This window comes from Neolamprologus multifasciatus, chromosome 11 (genome assembly GCF_963576455.1).
Source record: "Neolamprologus multifasciatus chromosome 11, fNeoMul1.2, whole genome shotgun sequence".
In the NCBI taxonomy this organism is placed as follows: Eukaryota; Metazoa; Chordata; class Actinopteri; order Cichliformes; family Cichlidae; genus Neolamprologus; species Neolamprologus multifasciatus.
Window position 1 is genome coordinate 28,067,998 of NC_140449.1, and position 20,984 is coordinate 28,088,981.

Consider the following 20,984-nt stretch of genomic DNA (forward strand, 5'->3'; position numbering starts at 1 on the left):
AAAAAGACTGAGACTGACTCCCATGACTATTAGCTCAGGGCATGTTGATTACTCTGAGGTTTTCTCATTAATCTGTTTGTAATGCTGCAAGAGAAAAAGTTTTCCAACGTTCTGGAATAATATTTGTGCATTTTCTCTCAGCAGGCTTTTGAAATGAATAGTATCTGAATCTCCCTGGGCCAGCTCTTCTGTAGATGTTTGCTGCCTTTTTTTCTTTTCCCACACTGCTTCAGTAATGTTGAGGACGTGAATCCACTGTGTTCTCTATCCTCTATCTCTATCTAGCAGTGTGTTTGGGGTCATTTTCATGCCAAAAAATTGATTTTATTTGCATTATACTCTGGTGTTATAATTCCATCAATTTTTACAGTGGCTAAAAAGCAGACGCAAGTCACGACAGAGCCTTAACTGTGTTTTACAGATAGCTGCAGACACTTACTCTTCTGACCACCTCTGTACATATTGATAAGCATTTGAACCAAAAATTTCCTGTTGCCACTGATTCTCAGTCCAGATCTTTTGTAATTTGGCACCTTGGCCACTGACTCTGTGTACAAAGAGACAAAGACAGTGGACTCGGTTCAGTGGGGAACAAATGATGAGAGCTCAGCAGGTTTGTGGGTTTTAGAGCAGTCAGGACGAAAAAGGTTTTGGGAATTCATCTAAATTTAGAAACTAATTTATAGTTCAGCAACTGTAACCTCAATTTGTCTGATACTTCTAGTCAAATAGTTGTTTCTGTCTTTATATATTACCTTCATCACATTCATATTCAGTTTAACCCTTTAAGACCTACCATAGAACCAAGTCCGCAAGAGCTTATATTATATTTTTACATGCTGTAGTGCCATTTTTGGGAGCATTTCAAGTTGATATACATCAATACAACCATTACAGCCTAAATTTTAATAATATGTATGCATTAAGTGCATAGTAATTACATAAATTGAAAAAAGTGCAATAAACTACAAAAAAAATTGAAAATCGTTTTTGTTTTTTTAACATATATTTCTAGTTAGAGAAATTTAAGAGGCTTATCCCTCAAAACTGTAAATACAAAAAAGTTGCACAAAATAGTTTCCCACCACAGGAAATTTATTTTGAGTTTCTTCATAGTTTTATTTTTAAAATACACCAATTTTTATATACAGCAGGAAAAATGAAAATAAATATTATAATGCAAATTTGCAAAAAAAGCATATGGATCAAAATAAACCATTTCCAGCAGTGCAATATGAGTCCTAAGCATCCCAGAAACGACACAGAAAGTCATAAAGTCAAACATAACTTTTAAAAACACCAGTATAGGCTCATGAGGCCCTGCTGGTAAAAAAACTACATTTCCGCTTTCGGGCAGGTCATGACGGTTCGCGCTAACGCGGTAGGAAGTGTTATGAACAGCTGGTCGGATCGGCAAAGCGTGTTTCTGGAATATTGTGTTTTTGTTGCTGCAAGCGCTTTTTATGCAGTTTTTGCAAAGCTTTATGTGGAAGGAAACTGTGACCTAGGACAAGCTGATGGCATAAGATGTAAGTACAACTCCGGTTTCATATGCAAAAAAAAAAGTATTGCGCTAGCTCACGTGGTTGCAGTGCTACCGGGATTTAAAAGTAGTTGTGCAAAACGAAGCGTGCCCGCTGACCGGTTTTAAAGGGTTAATGCCAGCTTAAGTACTGAAAGGCCTCCTGTGTAAAGGTTTAAAGAGCATTTGTCCTGCTGTAATGATATTATAATTTTAACAAAATGTATTAATTAAAAAGGTTGACCTTGATTCTGAACAGGAAATTGCGATTTTTCTGCAAATGAAAACAAACATGAGTCAGGAATAACTCTGAAAAACTCTCCTGACTTGAGCTGCAGTTGCTTCACTCAACTAAAATCTGGCCTCAGGATCCTCATCTGTGCTCAACAGTTCACTCACTGTTATTGCTACATCGCTGCGTCGCAGATGTGGCGTCTCACAACAGATGTTTTCAGATTTTGGAACTCTTTATAAAAAGGGAGATGCACTTTCCAAAATTTATTTTTTTCCCCCCATGTAGTCTCAGTATTTTCCAGCAAAAAGAAAGTTGTAGCTGAGATAAATGTCATTTAGAGAGACTAAACAAAATGCAAGACAGAAGTGAAACTTGAACAGGAAATGGTCTCCACCTCGCGTTTCAAGTGTCAGTTCACTAAAATCTGAAATAATCAGACTGTAAAACTGTCTAACCAAAATGAGGACTGAAAAAAAGGAAAGAGGTTTACAGTTTTTCATGATCTTTAAAAACAGTTTATCTGCAAGAGCTAATTAAGTGAAAAAGTTGTTTAAAAATAGCCATCCAAATCCAAATCTGGATGTGGTCCTGAGTCAGTGCCAACCTTTAAAGCTTTCTCCATAGATGTCTAAACTGTTTCAGTCTCGAGAGCTATCGGTGGCCTGTGGTACTCATGTGCTGGGCTCTAAGTGCTTATAAAAGCAGGGGTCCTGCTGCTCAGTACCAGGGTTAAAGTAAGGCCAAAAGACAGACTCTAAACAGCAGATTGTTGGTCACGTTTACACTGATAAGTAAACAAAATACCACTTTTACAGCATCAACACAGTTAATGCTGCCCCTAGTAGGTCCCTGAGGTCTTGTGATCAGGGCCTACTTGTTATTCAGTATACAAGACTGAAAACCAAGGGTGATAGAGCTTTTGCTACTGTGGCCGCCAGACTGTGGAATTCTCTTCCTCAGAACTTAAGATCTGCAGACTCAGTGATTACTTTTAAAAAACAGCTAAAAACACATCTTTTTAAAATTGCATTTTGTTAACTTTTGACTGGTTTTGTTTTTTTTTACCTTGTAAAGCACTTTGTGATCTTTTATCTAGAAATGTGCTATATAAATAAAATTTTACTTACTTACTTACTTAATGAAAACATAATAGTTCTGACCCAGCCATCCAAGGTACAAACATTTATCACCTTATAAAAGCTGCAGTACAAATATGTTGTGTAATCGAACCCGACAGTCATCTGCTTTCATTTGTTCCTAAATGAGAGCAGTCACAGCCAACAGCTGTGAATTCATTCCAGCAATTTTTCTGTAATTTAAAGGCAAAGATCAGTTTGATTCTCATGAAACAAGTTCCACATTTCCATCAGTTTGTTTTCCTTCTAAATTGTTTCTTTAACCATATTCCAGTTTGATCATAAAAAGGCGATCGATCCTTTTTACTGATCCACATCAGTTTGTGGAGCAGTGCCTCAGTAATTTATAACATGGCTCTATCATCTTACTCGTCCCAGGCCATCCTTCACTTTGTTCATGGTGTTGGGCTCCCAGCCTGTCGATCCGGGTCCACCCAGTCCCAGACGTGGACGGAGCCATCCGAGGCTGCAGACAGAAGCGTCCGCGGCCGCTCGGGGTGCCAGATGTGGGAGGTGACGAAGGTGGGAATACTGTCATCAGTCTGCTGTGATGAAACTGCGTGACCGCGATGCTCGAACAGCGGTCGAGCCTCCTGCAGCTCCGCCCCCCAGAGACGGGTGTTGTAGATCTGAACAACGCCACTGAAACCTGATGAGGATGAAGGCAGAAACTTTAAAAGGCTTCTTTTTGACCCACATTTCTATTCGTTAGGATAATATTGTGCTAAAATTTCAAATCATTCAACAACTATGAAGTCAAGAAATTGATAACTAACTTATCCACTTACTTTGAAATGGTAGCATTAGTCTGTTAACAAACTGTGAACACAACTTTCATTTCTGCAGACACCCACATGTTGACTGTAGACTTTAAGCCCCTTGATCATCTTGTTTTTTTGCCTTTTTGTGACAAATTACTATACTTACGTCTGATTGCTATAAACAGAGTTGATAATTACAATTAGCGCACAAATGAAGGCCTCTACTGCAGTCGCTTACCTAATTAAATGTTTTTCTATTGGTAATCATATAGTCTGCAAGACTGTGCTGCACGTCAGATTCACAGATTTAATTTGTATTTTTAAAGAGAGCTGTAAACCAATATTTATGTCACTGGCTCTCATGCAGGGTCAGAAATGCTAAAAGGGTCCATAATTAATTTGTTATAAAGCTGAGGTCACTGTGGCAACGTCTTCAAAAGTATGAAAACAAGACCTTCACAAGCAGAAGCCTTTACAAAAGAGTGATGACAGATTTCTTATTCTCTCGTTGATGCTCAGTGATGAAAACATTTCACGGTGCTTTGCTGCTGGAAGAATTCAATAACGCTACCCTGATTGAAATTTATGAGTAATTAAATCTGCCAGTGCATCCTTTCAATCTTTGGATGTTTCTGTTAGTAATTTCAGAGGCCATGTTTGTAAAACACTTCACTTCCTCCGTGTCTTCTTTTACGTGACTGTTCAAATCATTTCAACCAGTCAGCATTTAACCTACGCACATGGAAGACTGTACGCACATGCACCTCCATGCACCTACACAGAACCGTAAATCCATTCTGAGTCATGCTGGGGGCTCCACTGTGACGTGATGCAAATAATGAGGTCTGAGTTTTCCTCGCTGCACTGTACAGAGAGGAAAGCTCAGAACTCTACATTGCAGAGACTGAACAGCCACTTCATAAACGCATGGCACAACATAGAAGAGCCACCTCCACAGGCAAGACTTGGCGGTCCATCTGAATCTAAAGGACAAAGGTCACTCTTTCGAGGACGCCAATCTTCACATTTTGGACAGAGAGGACAGATGGTTTGAAAGGAGTGAAAGAAGCCATTTATGTCCACTGTGAGCGACCATCTTTGAACAGAGGCGCTGGCTTACGACACCAACTGTCTTCCATCTATAATCCAGTTTTGAGATCCCTTCCCAGACGCCTTAACGTCCACTCACATCCTGGGCCATTTAACCATTTAAAATCACATGATTTCACATGGCCAAGGTATCACTATGGGTCCACCCGAAACCTTGGCTGATTGTGACACACACCCATTTTCACACCTTGGCTCGTGTGATTAGATAGAGGATCAATAGGGGGTCCGTTACCCTCTTGCGGACACTCCCATAAGGCTTAAAATCTTGGACTCTCCACCATTTGTGCTTAGAACTGAAGAAGCTTCTCGGATGAGAGGTAAAACGTCTTCAAGAAAACTTAAAGAAGTCCACACGCTTCGCTTTCCAAGCTCCTTAGACTACGATGACCTAGATGACTGAGAACCCTAACAGACAATTTTAAAAATCTTTATCCAAACATTAAATGAGCAACTCACAAAGCAGATCTCATTGAAATTGAACTTCCTCATATCAGACAATGTTTACATTAGCAGCAACAGTCTAGAAATAGATGCTGCTTTGGCTGTTTTTCTTTCTTAAATGAGGTAAGGCCATGTTATCCTACACAACACATTGTGACACATGTTGGTTATTTTCTGTTCTTTGAAGCGTAACACACTTTTTTTTTCTCCCCTATTATTTTCTGTGCGAGCCAGTGTACACGCCTGGTTTATTTACACCCATCACTATAGTACTTTTAATATTGCAAAGGCCAACTAGTGGCCTTGAAAGGCTACGGTGATTCATTTTCCCCACAAGTGAGGCTGAAAATGTCAAGTTTGTCCTGAAGGTGGCATTACAGTAAAGGTCACAGGGTTTCTTTAACATCAAAAAGGTTCCTTCTCTACGAATACTTGCAGAAAAATCAGCCAAAGCTGTTCATCAAAAGAAAAAGGGGGAAAAAAAAAGTACGAAATTAGAGTTTTCTTCATCTTTTGTTTTAAGTTAGTTCAGTCTGCAAGATGTAATTACTGGATAAATTTGAATTGAAATCTTTGCCCTAAGCCCGTTCCTCAAACTTGACACTCTTCTATTTAGCCCCCTAAAAGAAGAGCGCATAATGAATATCATCATCAGCTGAATTTTAAGATTAGTATTTGACATCACAGCTTCACAGGGTTATTGTTGGGTCTTTATAATGTTAACATCAAATTACATCTGGCCAGAGGTCCAAATTAAACCTCTGGCCAGATGTAATTTGATAGATAGCTGTCCAATTGTTTTGTGGACAGCTATCTATTTTCTGCTGCTTATCCAGGTCTTTGTCACAACACCACTACTCTAACCAGAGTTCTTCATATCGTTCCTTCTCTTAAAAGTAAATCCAAACTGAGCTGGTTCCCAGAAGAGGGTCTGAAAGCTGAAGGCTCTGCCTCCCATTCTACCCTAGGAACCACAAGTAAGCCCAGGCATCCTGATAATAACAAATTACAGTAGTCCAGCCTAGAAGTAATAAGTAACTAGTTTCATAACATCACTCTGAGACAGAATATTTCTAATTTTAGAGATATTGTGCAAATAGGAGAAAGCAGTTCTATTTATTTGTGTAATATGTGTGTTGAAGGACATCCTGGTCAAAAACAACTCCAAGATTCTTCACAGTGTTACTGCAGGCCAAGGTAATGCAATCTAGAGTAAGAATCAGGTTAGATACTATATTACAGTAACCTAAGTTTTTTTCTGAATTAAAGAGCAGAAAATTAGATGTCATCCAGGTCTTTATGTCTTTAAGACAATCCTGCAGTTTAACTAATTGGTGTGTTTTATAACGTTGTGTGTCATCTGCATAGAAGTGAAAATGTATGCTATACCATCTAGTGACACTGCCTAAAGGAAGCACGTATAATGCAAAAAAAAGAATTGGTCCTAGCACGGAACCCTGTGGAACTCTATCACTGTAACAAAATATTATGGTCAACACTATCAAATGCTGCACTCAGGTTCTAACAGGGCAAGCACAGAGAAGAGTCCACTGTCAGAGACCATAAGAAGATCATTTGTAACCTTCAATGATGCTGTTTCTGTGCTATTATGAACTCTGAAGCCTGACTCTTCAAATTAGCCATTCCTCTGAGAATGATTAGTTAGCAGTTTTACAACTACTCTTTCAAATCTTTTTGAGATAAAAGGTAACAATACTAATAATAATACGACTACTAATAATAACAATAATAATAACAGAGACAGGTTTATCAGAAGTTGGAATGACTACGTAGCTTCACTCTTGAGTTGTTGCCTGTCCACCTGCTAGGATGACAGCAATACACAATCAGCCTTTTACAGCTGAGGGGTGAACAAAAAAAAAAAAAAACGAAGAAGAAAAGAAAGGTGGAGGAAAAGGAGAAGCTGATTCAGCAGCCCAAGGTGAGGTTTCTCACAGCAATGAAAAACACCCCGATTAAGAGGATGCCAAGAAATTAAATTGTAAGTTATGTCATTTTTTGTACTTATCAAATCTAAAGCTCACTAATTAAATTTGTGTTAGTTTGAATAGAGCCAAGTATGCTGCTCATCACTGTTTAGCTGAGCTAAGCCAATGTAGTTTTCCTAAAGATTGAAGTTTCTGCAGATCCAGAGATTAGTACAGAAACATCATATAAAACACATCTGTGCAAGTGTGACAGATTACTCAGTATTATTTAGTTAATCAGTGTGCAGATAAAACAGGGTTTTTCAGCGTGATCATTTACAGAAAACATCAACATCTGAAAAAAAACTGTTTGTATAAACTGACCTGACACTGAGATACAGTCATCCAGTGTTGGAGCCCACGACACTTTGACATCGACCTGGCTGCAGCGGCCTCTTGTTTGGACGTCTAGTTGAGCCTGACACCCCGCCCCTCCCAGATTTCTCAAGTCTGAAACCACCGCCTGTCCAGACGAGGAGACTCTGATGACCCTGCAGCTGGACGGATGTGGACCTGCAGCACCATCCGTCCACCAGATGACAGACTCGTCTGAAGATGGTGAATGTGAAAGCTGAGGAGGAGCAGACGTCCGAGTATCGGCAACGTAAACACTCCCGTTACAGCAGCCGGCGAGGAAAACCGTGTCACTCACGAACTGTAAGGAACTCAGAGGATCTGCTGAGTCGGTCTCTGTTGGGACAAAACAACGCAAAATGTCTCAAAACACACATTACAGAGAGATTACATACTGCAGTCTGCTGCAGAGATGGTTTTATGACTAGAACATCAGTGTTTTGAAAATGAACAGCTGAGGAAACCCCCAGCTGAAAGAGCATTTAATGGCCCTCCTGCTGCAACAATTACAGGCAAAGTGCTCAGAAACAAAAACATCAGGCTGGTCGTTTGTTGGCCTTGTTTTGGTGCACTGGCTGTGCATAACGGTCAGAAACAAGCAGAGAAAGGAATATGGTGAGGAAACTGCTAACATTTGATAATATGCAGCGTGCAGCGAAGCAATGGTTACTACTTTGGAGCGTCTATAGATCAAATGGTTCATGGGGGGGGGGAATCGGCCCCGTTCAGTAGCGTATAAACTTCAGTCATTTCAGTCTTTATGTTCTGATCATACACAACATGTCTTAAAGATGCGAGAATCATTGTATTTTAGCATAGAGAAAAATATTCCTTTAGTTAAGATGTGACAGAGAATAACCATTTATGTACTTGGCACAAGTTTAAGGAAACAGATTTAAACAATGAAAAGAATTTCTGTTTTGTGAACCGCTCCACGCCTTGTAGCCTCACAGTGACGAGGTCCTGGGTTTGAATCCACTGGCCTTTGCATGTTCTCTCTGCCTCTCCACATACTGCAGCTTCATCCCACAGTCAAAGACATACATGTTAGGGTGACTGGTGATTCTAAATTGGTCATAGATGTGAATGAGTATGAAAGGTCCTCTTTCTGTGATAGACTGGCAACCTGCCCAGCATGCATTCTGCCTATCTCCCTACGAAAGCTGGGATGCACTTTGATGCCAACTATTTTTTTTTAATTTTTGGGAACCATGGAACATTAATTATTGTTTGCTCACTTTACTTGTATTAACTGTCCTTCCAGGCCTTAAAGCCACAGTCTCACCTCCACTCAGAGCTTCAGCAAACTATTTTTGTGTGGAAAAATAAATAAAATAAAGCAGGGAAAAGAAATGGAAAGTTACAGATCTTCCTAGGGGTTACAGTGGGTGGCCTACAACATAATACTGCATCGTAACACAGCTCAGCCTTTCTTACTAGATCAAACTTACTTTGGCGGGGCACAAAAGAACAGCAGGAAAACATCTCCTGGCTGCACAGAAAGCTTTTGTCTTCGCTCTTCTCAGGAAGATGAAAGATGAAAAAAAATGAGGTTTTTTTTTCATCTTCATGTGACAATAAATCTTAGATGTGCTTCACAAACAGTGATTGTACGTACTACACGGTTTTAAGAAAAACTATATGTAAAGAACAGTTTCTTTTCATTATAAAAACTTTACTAGAAATTAGAGATGGCACGATACCACTTTTTTATGTCCGATACCGATACCGATATCATAAATTTGGATATCTGCCGATACCGATATGAATCCGATATAGTGTGTTTTTTAATCAGTAAAACTGTTTTTTTAATATCTTGCTGCTTTTTGTATAAGTTCATACTCAAGTTAAAAAACAACAACAACACTAAAGCTATTCTGTTATACCTGTATGTAAAAAAAACACACTGCACCCAAAATATTTCATAGATCAGCAACACTGATCAAAGAAAAGTATGTCTTTGTGCCCCCTTTTGCCTGTTCATGCCCTATCGGCCCCCCTGGCTAAACTTTGCTAGATCCGCCCCTGCACAGTTACCAGCCGTCAGCTGCATAGAAAAAGATCCTGGTCTAGAAAGTAATATTAAATAAATTCTAACAACAGCTTATCAAGCTTAATAGTGCTGCTGTTGTTCAGCCGCTGGTTTCCTCTTTCTGGTGAGAAATGGGCCAAAAACAAAGAAGAGAGACGGACTCGCGACAGAAAAGCCGATCAGCTGATCATTAAGCAGTTTCACGATTGAAGTAGCAGCAGGAGAGAGAGAGAGAAGAGGCAGTTGCTCTATATATCGGTTGTTAAGCTTAACGCGGGAATGCTTTACAAACATTCAGAGATGAACTTACACACTTGCTTTACTTCTCTCTGAGATAACTTCCTCGGAGATGAAATGTTTGCTAGCAGGCTACAAATACACACAGCCGCTCTATCACGTGACCACACTGCTCCGGCTCGCCATGTCGCCAAGTTTTGTGAGGTGCTTTTTTGATATTTAATGGATCGGATTACATTTTTTATTTCTCTCCGATATCCGATCCAGTAATTTAGGTCAGTATCGGACCGATACCGATACGTCATATCGGATCGGTCCATCTCTACTAGAAATATGATTTACATTACTATAGTATTAGTAGGAGAGACAACCAGTTTACCAAAAGTAAGAATACAGTTAGATTTTGAGCATAAAACAAACCACACAAAGTCACTTTAATTCTTTCACGCTGCTGCTGCTGCTGGTGTTTATCTTCCTCCACACCATTCACGATTAGAGTCTCTGGATGCTGAAGAAAATCTGAATCTAGATTCTATTTTCTTGAGAAAAATTCCCAATTTTGTTCCAATTTTTTTAAGCATTTATGACATTTCTCAAATTTCAACATCTCACAACAGTGACATGAACAGTCTCACAAGACTGCATAAAGCACCACTTCGACTTAAGTTTTCACCTCTACTTAAATAAGACACAAACTAAACCAATCTTATAGTCTCCATGCTCACAGGCGAGCGTGAACATAAACTGATAACTGTAAATGTGGGGTTACCCAGTTTATAGAGAGTCTCTCCTGATGTGAGTTCAGTCAGCTGGACGTCGCTGATCTGAGCTCCGTGAAGAACTTGTGGCGCTGACGAGGGTCGAGTTGCGATCCTGCTGCCTCTCTCTGAAGCACTCCTTTTCCCTTTAATACTTCCTGTTCTCCTGATCACATCTGTCATGGATGACAAGGAAAAGAAAACCAGTCACACTGTGAGAAGTGCCTCACCACATTTTATAATTATTCCCTTTACCTTGTTTGCTGTAAACCAGGAAAGGGGACCTATTATTCCCTTCTTTATTTTCTTCCTATATATGCTATTACAATAGCAAACTCTCATATTAAACACGGTTAAAGGTCAGAAATTGAAAGTGCACGTGAAGTGAAACCCCACAAGACCAGGCTTCACTGCTCTAATCACATCAAAAATCTTTTTTAAACTTGCATTAATTGGTGGAGATGTCTATGTCTCAACGCCACTTTCATTTAAATTAAGACAGTCAGACACGTGAAGTATCAGGTGTCAGGAATCAATGTGAACCCTGTAACAGTGATTGGGCAGTCAACGTCTCACCACCTTTTTGATGTCCAAGAATTGGTCTCAATTATTACTGGTGAACAATTCAACACAAGAAATGTGCACGATATGATACAAATACTCTTCTCTCAGGTTAGGTTCCCTCCTATTTTGTCTTCTTTGGGCTACAACAGAAACAATTTTAACTTCAATTTCAGCAAAATACCCCCCCCCCCCAAAAAAAAAAAAAGGATAAATAAATATTGAATTCAACAGGAAAAGTTTCTTTTATGATCTAGTCTGTTATGATTCAGTGATTTTTACTAGTTAAGTCATTAACCTTGAATAAAAAAGGTTCATCCATTCAGTGAGTCGTCTCAAAACAGCTTCTGTAGATAAGAGTTGCATTTAAAAAGGCCTTGAATATTTTTTATTGCGCTCTGCGAAACATTATCATAAGTGGTAACCTTTTTGCATTTAGATGAATACATTCAGCTCATAATGCCCAGAAAATCTGGTGCTTTTTGTACTGAGCTCATGTCACTTTAAATTCATATCACGGAAAATCACCGTTAATAATCACAGCAATGATTTGCAAGTTTTTTACTGATAGTAAATTCTACTCTGTAGGTTTTAAGTGAGCTTTTATTCATAATTAGTTCTTGGTCTTAATTAATTTCACTGGACTGCTGTTAAGTTTAATTTTATCTGATTCCTATTCTTTTTCTTGGTTTTAATTTCATGTTTTTTATGCTTTGTTCTGGTTTATTGTTGGTTATCTGACCTGTCTTACTAAATTTCTCTTTGTCATTAAGTTAGCAAGTGCCTAACTTTTGTACTTTGAAATGACCCTGAGTGCGGTCACATGCATTTTAAACATGCAGTCCTGCAGGAGAGCTTCAGGGAAATCACACTCACCGCTCTCTTCTCCTCCAAGGTCCCACACCTGCAGGTCGGAGCTCAGCCCGTCGTTGGTCACAGCACACCTGCCGAAATAACAGAACGTTAAATTAAAAGGCTACGAAGCTACTGATTATATCGTCCCCTCACATTTACCATCAGATCTAAAGATCTACGCAAGCGCTGACTCACACCACCTATAACAACTACAAAACACAGACCCTCCACACTGTGCATCGCACCGTGATGTACGATATGTTACCTGTTCTGGTGCAATGATTTGTTAAAGTTAATTATTGTCATTATCAGCTCATCTATTAAATGTTTTCGTAAGTAATTTCTTAGTCTAAACAAGTTTAATACAATTATGATAATTTTTAGACAACTGAAGAATTGTACGTTTAGCACTTAGGCTTAAAACCTTTAAACAGTTCATCAATAGTCTGAATTGCTCTTGACTGACCTTGTGTACTTTTATAAATCTGCTAATGTGTAAAAGTATGTTAAATACGTGATAGGTAACAATAATAATAAACTAAACTGTAGAAAATATAAAGAGTACCTGAATAAAATAATTTCTATGCTCCAGCCTTGCTGGGTGCTTTTCAGTGTGCCTTTTTTGAAGAAGACCTCTTTTAATTCATTAATCCCCAAAAAGAAGCTTTGAAACCAAAGTTTGGTGCAGAAAAAGGCATCACGTGGATTAGAGAACCTTGGAAAGAGTGAAGCAAGTTTCTCTTCCTGAAGTGGGTCACAACCAGTGTTTGATGAAACAAAGTAACAGTACTCCAATTACTGCTGAGTTTGCGGTTTAAATAAGCAGGTAAGTACTTTTCAAAGAAGTAATCAACAACTGTTAAAATGTTACATTTTTCTGCTCCTGAATAAAAGCCTGAAGGATCTGCAAAGTTTCTGTCTCTCCCCGATTTCTTGGGATACAGCCGTGAGCTTGGGAAATGTTGTATTTATTATACCACATTAACAGGAGGTAATTTTCTCAGCAGATAAGGCTGTAATCTAACAGATTACTTTATAATGGAAGTAAATTGTAGACTGTAGTCAACTGAGTTGTTTCCTTAACCCTCCAAATTATATAGTTGTTAAAAGTGTATAATCCTACCTATGGTAGCTGCTGTAGAACAGACATGTTTTAGTCAGCAGAGAGATCAAAAACATTGGATACAGACTGTACGCCATGTTTGGACTGGCTCTGCAGAAGAGTTTTTGCCTCTGTTAGGAAGGCTGTCAGTCCACTGTTTACCTCAGCTGTCAATGCTGGCTGATAAACATTCACCAGTTAAAAGTTTTACAGTCTCCTCCAGAGGAAATAGATTTGGATGCTTCTTAGTCCAGTACAGGCCAATACGTCAGACAAGCTCACTTCTGATTGATGACAGCTAAACTGAGGAGAGTAGTTGAGGATACACTTAACTGTTGGTTGCACTGCTGTTTTTCCCGCTGTTAGCTGGTGTTAGATGCACTTCAAAGAGATTTTCACTAATATTAACTTATAAACAGCTGTTGTTGTTGTGTTAAAGCCCAGACTTCAGTTCAAGAGATGAGGCTTGAGGTGAGGAGGAAGAGGATGATTTTTAATTAAGTCGTGTTGTCTCTTTCCTTCCCGTTTTCATTTCTTTTGTCAAGTTGACCTTTTCTCAATTGATCAAACATATCTTGAGTATGAAGGTGCAGGTACGAATTTTAGTGTCGCTCCACTGCACCGTAGGAATGCCTATGACTTCTCTTCTCCTCTGCCTTTGTCACATGCATAAAACAGTTTTAGTCAGAAGTGAAGTCCTTAGTGGCTGCTACTACAAATACAGGGGAGAAACATGGCGGTCTCCACAAGCTGCAAAATAGTCCTGTTGGAAGTTGTTTCTATTAAATAACCTCAAAAATGACTGGCTGTACCTTTAATGTAACCTGTTACTTATAAGGGTAATTTATCCAGCACTGGTCTGAACTCACCTTGTTCCAGGGATGTGTGTGAGGCAGCGAACCGGACCGTCTGTGAAACCACCATGGGAAACTTTAAAATCCCGTTCTGCGCAGAGACTCTGAACACAACAGCAAACAGGAAAAGTTCAGAGTAACATCTGAAACGCCTCCTAGAGAAAAATAAACTCAAAGTTTGGACTAATGTCCTGATTTTTACCTTATTTTCATCAGCAAGAAGTTTCAGCGGCAAGCGAAGTTCTAAAATTTCATTTTTGGACTGACTAAAGCCTGCGACACAAACGCCTACAAACACACCAAAAAAAATGATTAATACAAATGATTTGGCTAATAAATAAAGAGCTGAAAAGCTGTCTCCTATAACAGCAAAATCAGAACCATGTTCTTCAAGCCACATCATCATATTTTAAATTATTAGATCAACTTACTCTTCCCTGACGTCCACTCGAGGACCTGGGTGGGATGTTCAAGCTGATACACATGAAGGTCTTTGTACCTGAAGGAAAAAGGTTTGTGAATTTCTGTATAGAGTTTAACATAAAATACAGTGAAACTTAATTTTGACGTGACGTGATTTTGAGCGCTACAGTCAAAAGTGAAGGTGAGCCCACCTTATGTTTGTTGTAGTCACTCTATAAGATTTTAAAAAGTATAATCAGTTAAAAAGGTTTTTTTTAAGGAATTCAGAAAAATATAAATTCACTCTGCCTTAGTTTTATATGCAAACCTTTCAAAAACAGCCCTACAGCTGCATTCCTAATGTTTATTTCAAGTTGTTTGGTGTCTCCTTGCAAATGTCCAGTTTACTGTGCGCCTTCTTCTTTGTATGTAGTGCGGTTTGGTATTTATTCCTGTTGTCTAAATATTTAGTCCCTGTGAAGCACCCAGCATGTCGTTGAACCTGTACAATGACAATAAAGGAATACACTATCGTATTATTTAAAATATAGGCCTTTTAACCGCGACACCAGACTCCATTCACCATTTATGACATTTAATATTTTCTGTCTACAGAATCAACGCGAACATTTTTCTTTTTTACCTACAAATGGATTCCTACAGTCGAGACATCATATCATATAATTCGTCTAGATTATAAAACTCGAATTCACTAAATTTATTTTGAAAATGAATCACACATATAACACCTCTTAAACCACGAGTAATAAGCTAAGTGTAGGAGATGAACTAATACAAGGTGACAATTTGGAGCTTATCTAAATTTTAGATGCGATATCCGTAAGCCGAATTTAAATAAATTAAATATAAACATAAATATATTTAAATAATGTTTTGTTGCGGTGTTTATTAACAATCTAAAGCTGCTGGAGGGTAAAATGCCTAAAATTAAGAGTTTGCTTTGCAAAGCTGGTAATGTTAGTTAGCAAGTAGTAATAAAAATATAAATTTGACGGTTCAAACAAAGCAAAAAGTTTACTCACGTTTTCAGTGACTCGATAAACCAGTCATCTAAAATATCCTCAAACTCTGAATCTTCCATCTCTCCCAACAGCTCCTGCAGGCATGGGTGCTGCTGCTCATCCACCACTTCCTGTTTATTTCCCTCTGCTTTTTATTCTACTGCTTCTTATCTTCATGAAAACTACACCGCCACCTGCTGGTCTGGAGGAAGCGAGCCTCAATCTAAAGTAACATATTAAAGTTTAGATAGAAACAAAATAACAGCAGGGTCTGTTCTAGTTTAATCCATTAAACAAACAGATGCAAGAAGCAGATAATCAAGTACAGAGGCCTGTGCAGCTGACTAGTAGCCTAAAGGTTGCTGGTTTGAGTCCCTGTTCAGATGCTGGCATGGGCTCCATATGAGCTGATTTTGTACCCGATCCCCAGACAAAAATAAGCAATAAACAAATATCTAACTGAGCTGATATTCAAAGCACTAATTTGCTTGATTCCATATGCAGCTTTCTATCTACAGCCTGAAGAACAGAAGTCACTGCAGGATGATTTGCAAATTTATTCTCTTGGCATCCCTGGCACAGCTATAACACAGCACAGCTTCTTTAACTTTTAATTTGATATTTTAGGCCAACGCAGCCAGAGGCATCCTTAAATATCAAGACTCTCCTTATTGGTTTCAGGCTTTACAGCAGATGGCATCTACATGCATACAATTAAAAGATAAAACAGCACACAGGAATAAATTTGAATCACTTGATATTCGCTTGTTAAACTGATTTAAGATATTTGAAGATGAACTTACAGTAAGTTCTGAATTTTGCATCCCAGCAAATCGCTTGTATTTGTATAGTGCCAGTTCACAACAAGGTGGCTGATGTTGTGAGGTAAAGACCCACAGTGTTAGTGAGAAAACCACAACAATTGATCTCCCGTGGGTAAGCACTTGGAGGAACCAGGTTCTGTGTGGGGCGGCAAAAGAAGAGAGAAGAAGGTGAGCATAGAGAGATGAGGTTAAATCAGGGGACGGCGCAATCATGAGGTTGGTGGTTTGATTCCCAGCTCATGCATTCTGCGTGTTGAAGCGTCCGTGAGGAGCTTAAAGCTGCAGAATAAAGTGCTGTGAGGATGAGCTGATGCGGCTTGCAGTAAAAAGTTCTTTGCTTAAGTAATAAAGGGGTGAATATATATCAGCCCATTTTCTGTTTATTAACAAAACTCAAAGTCTCCAGCATAACAAAAAGGATTTCGAGCCACTGGTCTAACGCGTGTATGGTAACAGTCATCTCAAGGAGGCCCAAACGAGTGTTTGAAGACAAACGCAGTGGAAGGTCGTGCCTCATATCACGGCACTCTCACAGCACATTTATGGTTTGCTGCCTTCAGATGGCCACAGAGGCTTAATGAACTGAAAACCCAGCATTTTTTCCAAACAGTACAAAGCAGCTGCCATAAACAGACGCCCTGTTGTAGCTGCCTTTATTATAAAATACCATACAGATAAAAGAATTGGAAGTCATAAAAATGCCAACAGTGCGTAACAAGGAAGCGCAGGAAATTACCAAGAGTCTCAGAAGAATATTTTCAAGACAACTTTTGGGATGTTTACCCTCCTCCAGCCTTTAAGCTGTGCTTCCGGTTGTCTCTATCAGACTAACGAATGCAAAATAGTTGAGAGCGATTAACAGATTTTGAATTTTGTAAATAAAGCGTGGTGTACTGAGGGAATACTTCCCCCTTTATCAGAGCAACAGAGCAAAAGTTTATTTTGATAATTTGATTAAATGAAGCTGCCAGAAGGAAAATGAACCAAAAGCAGATGTTATGTTTGGGTTGCTGGGCATTTCTAGTTAAATGATCAAATATTAATGAGTGAGTGCAGCTTATATTTGTCCTCAATTTTCTCCAGGACAGCAGCTGAAACCTCATCAATCCCACCATGCTCAAAGCTTTATCTCTCCGGCTGTTGTTTGCCATTTCTCCTCCTCCTCCTCCTCCTCAGCAGCAGTGCTGTCGTTCTGTTCCTCCGACTGTCTCACAGCAGAGAATCGGAGTCACATTTCGACCTTCCATTTCTCCCGTCACTCCTCGAGAAACAAGGGAGTCCAAACCAGAGTCTGTACAGGACAGTGAAGACGTGCGTGCTTGCATACAGAGCTGCAGGAACGGTTTGCTCTAACAAAATAATCAGTGAGAGTTATTTCAAATATTTCAGGTTATCATGTCTGAATCCTCATTGAGTAAGCCACTAAAATATTAGTCTGTCAGTGCTTTAGATACGATAAAATGTGTTTTTTATCAAACAAGATGTTGCTGACAGAAAGCGAGGAAAGACAGAGCTGGCAGTGCATTAAAGTTACAGAGGTGAAGATGAAGAAGATGAAGCTGGGAGAATGGAGAAAGGAAAAGGAAGAGAAATCCCCTGTTCAGCCTGAGCTGAATCAGCAGCTTTCTGTAGACATCACATGCTTTCAAATCCAGATGCCACTCTTTGTCTTCCCTTTCTCCCCCTGCCCTTTTTGCCTTCTTTGCCTCTTTTTCTTGTTTTTTCAGCTGTTTCTTTTTCTTCTTTTACTGCTTACTTTGACCTTTGTCAGTTGTTTCTCGACCTTCCTCCATTCTTTCTTCTTTCTCAGCTGCTTTCCTTTAGGTTATTTCTTTTCCTGACTTTCTTTATCCTGGTCATGTTTCTTATAGTTTCTATGCGAGCATTTCTTTTCTTTTCTCTTTCTGTCACCCCCACTCAGGCTCTTCTGTGGTGTCCTTGATTTTGCTGGTTCAAGGTTTTGTCTTTTTTGAACATTTATAAGCCCACGTCTCCATGTCCAGTATTTCACTGCCGCTTTTTACCTCCTCCTGACAACCGCTAAATGGATTATCAGCCTCTGAACTGGCCCTCCTGCTGGTTGTCCAGCAACTTTTTCCTTTCCATCCACCTCCAGCATTGTGGTCAGCGTCACACTCCTCTTTGTGCAATGATACCATCTCGCTGTTTTTCTGTTTTCAGTTCATATTCACGCAGGCTGCTGCACATTGTGAACTTTCTGGCCAACATCTCTTTGATGTGCTGCATGGCTTCCTTTCTTCCCTCTTTTAATTGGCAATTTTCAGCCTGTGTGGCTTTAAAGGCTTTTTGCACCTCCCTGTTGATATTTTGTGGAGCAGTACTCAGGAATCCTCTTTTGCATATCCAATTGTTTATTTAGAAGAAAGGCATCCATGGCTACTGGAGATGGGGTTGTGTAAATCCTGACTCCAGGAATCATTAAAAGGGCATCTGATAAAATGTATTGATTGGACAATAGCTGCGGGAAACAAATTTAAAGTCTTGGGTGAATATCTGACGTCACCTGCTGAGATTCTTTTCATTTTTTAAGCTTATAAATTTTACTCAACAGCGGTGACTGAAGTTTCATGAGTCAGTAAAACAGTCACACATCGCTAAACACATTTAACATATTACAAAACCAGCAGCCACATGCTTTCAACAAAGAGCAGCCTGTTTCACATTAGCTGTCACTGCTGAGTCTATCACACCACAGAGATGTGAATGGCCTCTGTCCCAAAGCTGTTGTTTCACACTCGCAGCAGGAAAGCCTGGGTTTTCCTCAGATACGATAATTGTTGGACAATATATCAGACGAGCTGGATAACTGCCTCCGGCTGAGCGTCAAAAGCAGGGGTGTCCAAACTCCGGCCCGCGGGCCAACTGCGGCCCGCGATCCATTTTTAATTGGCCCGCAAGTAATTTTATAAATAGAATCGAATATGGCCCGCACTTCAACTTTTGCTTGAGTGTATTGCACTTCTTAGTTTTAACACCAGGGGGAGCTACTGTCGATCGAGGCAGTTGCTCCACCAAAAAGGACAATCACAGAAGAAATTTAGCCCAAGTTAGTTACTAAACATGGCAGAACCAAAGAAGCGAAAGGTAGAAAGTGAATGCAGAAAATTTCAGACATGGTGGGAGAGTGAATATTTCTTCAAAGAATTCAAGGGGAAGTGTGTCTGTTTGATCTGCACTGAAATTATGGCAGTTATGAAAGAGTATAATGTACGACGTCATTATGAAACCAAACATCAGGCCTATGCATCCTACACTGGTGCTGATCGAGAGCAGAAATTAAAGCAAAGGGTATCTCTCCTGCGGGGTCAGCAACAGTAATTTTTTCGTGCTCAAAAGCAAAAGGTCCAGGAAAAGGCTACAATAGCCAGCTATGAGGTCGCCCAACTCATCGCAAGACATGGCAAGCCTTTTTCAGATGGAGACCTCATAAAACACGGCCTCGTTAAAGTCACCGAAATAATGTGCCCGTCAACAACGTCAGCATGTCCAGAAATCCAGTTGTTGAAGACTTATCAGCCAACATTAAACTGCAACTGTCTGATAAAGCTGTGCTTTTGATCTTTACTCCATCGCATGCGATGAGAGCACTGATGCCACAGACACCGCACAGCTGCTATTTTTTTTGCGGGGAGTGGACGAGCACTTTAGGTGAGTAAAAAATATATTCCACAGTACCCGTGTGTTAATGTGCAGGTACACATGCTTCAAATATCAATAATGCGCATCAATTCTGTCACTACCCTGCTTTTGCACACCACTTTCTTATATGCGCTTTTCTTGTTAACACACAGAGTACACACCGCTGTGCACTGCCCACGTACACGCAAAGTCAGCTGATCTCATCTGATGCAGATTTGCTCCTTGATCAAGTGACATTTGTCTGGATTTTTGGCACGAGTGGCGATCAGCACCGCGGCTGGATGTCCCGATTTACATACCCAGCGCAGCTGATACTCACCAGAATAATTTACTAAAATTATATGCACTCCTGTTATTAAGTCCAGTTCAGTCTATTAATGTTGATAACGGTTTCAAACGAACGTTAATAGGTGTGTTGCTAAGCCTAATAACTTAAATAACAAACTTGAAATGTGCCCGTCCCATTTTCCCCTTTATTGTTTTCTTTCTCTGTGCTGTAAATCTTCTGTCTAAGAAGAAATCTGAGGCTGCTGTTCTGAGAATGAGCTACCAACGCTTTTTCTGAATAAATCAATAAAGATCCATTTATGGAAAGCTGTGATGAAGGCAGTTTTGTCTTTAATTATATTCAACAATATAATATATTCGACCACATGTAAGTGATTTTTCTAACTTTAATACACTAAAGTTAAGGTTATATACCTAATTTCTAGTAAGTGGCCCAGCCCCTCCTATATTTTTATGTATGTGGCCCTCAGTGAAAAAAGTTTGGACACCCCTGGTCAAAAGGATCCCAGCAGGTCCTAATGCTTTCTGCCAATAAGCAAAGACAATAAACAGTGTGCAGAATTTCTTCACAGACTGTGGTGTGAGGAAGACTGCTTTACCAACATTGGTTCACAAACAAAGAGTTTTGGCAATACTGAGTGACAGCGGGTAAGAAAGCAAAGAACGAGTGTTTTTCAGTTGTCTACTGATGTGATTGTTCCTCTGATAAAAGAATGATGCATTACACAAATAAATAAAACTATTTATTTACTTCTGTGATATTGATTTAAGTCCTTATTTGATTTAATATTTTGAATGAGAAAAGGGGCATTTTTCGCTTCCAGCCAGCTCTGTCCCAGATG

At 39.5% G+C, this 20,984-nt stretch overlaps 1 protein-coding gene and 1 long non-coding RNA gene across 2 annotated transcripts; one reads left to right on the top strand and one right to left on the bottom strand.

The window, feature by feature from the left end:
• The first annotated feature begins 1,395 nt into the window (after nt 1-1,395).
• On the top strand, nt 1,396-5,680 carry LOC146508711 (uncharacterized). The gene is made up of 2 exons (XR_014876679.1): nt 1,396-1,529; nt 3,272-5,680. It is a non-coding gene; the product is annotated as an uncharacterized LOC146508711 (long non-coding RNA).
• Nucleotides 2,908-20,636, bottom strand: wdr73 (WD repeat domain 73). The gene is made up of 9 exons (XM_085176319.1): nt 16,174-20,636; nt 15,392-15,593; nt 14,378-14,445; nt 14,149-14,234; nt 13,962-14,050; nt 12,012-12,079; nt 10,586-10,750; nt 7,518-7,883; nt 2,908-3,542 (listed from the first exon to the last, which is right to left on the bottom strand). The coding sequence occupies exons 2-9, from the start codon at nt 15,448-15,450 to the stop codon at nt 3,289-3,291; spliced, it is 1,155 nt and encodes a 384-aa protein (XP_085032445.1). The 5' UTR covers nt 15,451-15,593; nt 16,174-20,636; the 3' UTR covers nt 2,908-3,288.
• Between the last annotated feature and the right edge of the window lie 348 nt (nt 20,637-20,984).

Bases quoted from the DNA above. Each gene is read 5' to 3' on its own strand.
- wdr73 (XM_085176319.1), bottom strand. From the start codon at position 15,450: ATGGAAGATTCAGAGTTTGAGGATATTTTAGATGACTGGTTTATCGAG. The intron at 14,235-14,377 runs GTAAGTTGATCT...GTGTGTTTGTAG, and splicing joins CGAGTGGACGTCAGGGAAGA to GCGTTTGTGTCGCAGGCTTT. The intron at 3,543-7,517 runs GTCAGTTTATAC...CATCCTCATCAG, and splicing joins TGACTGTATCTCAGTGTCAG to GTTTCAGTGGCGTTGTTCAG.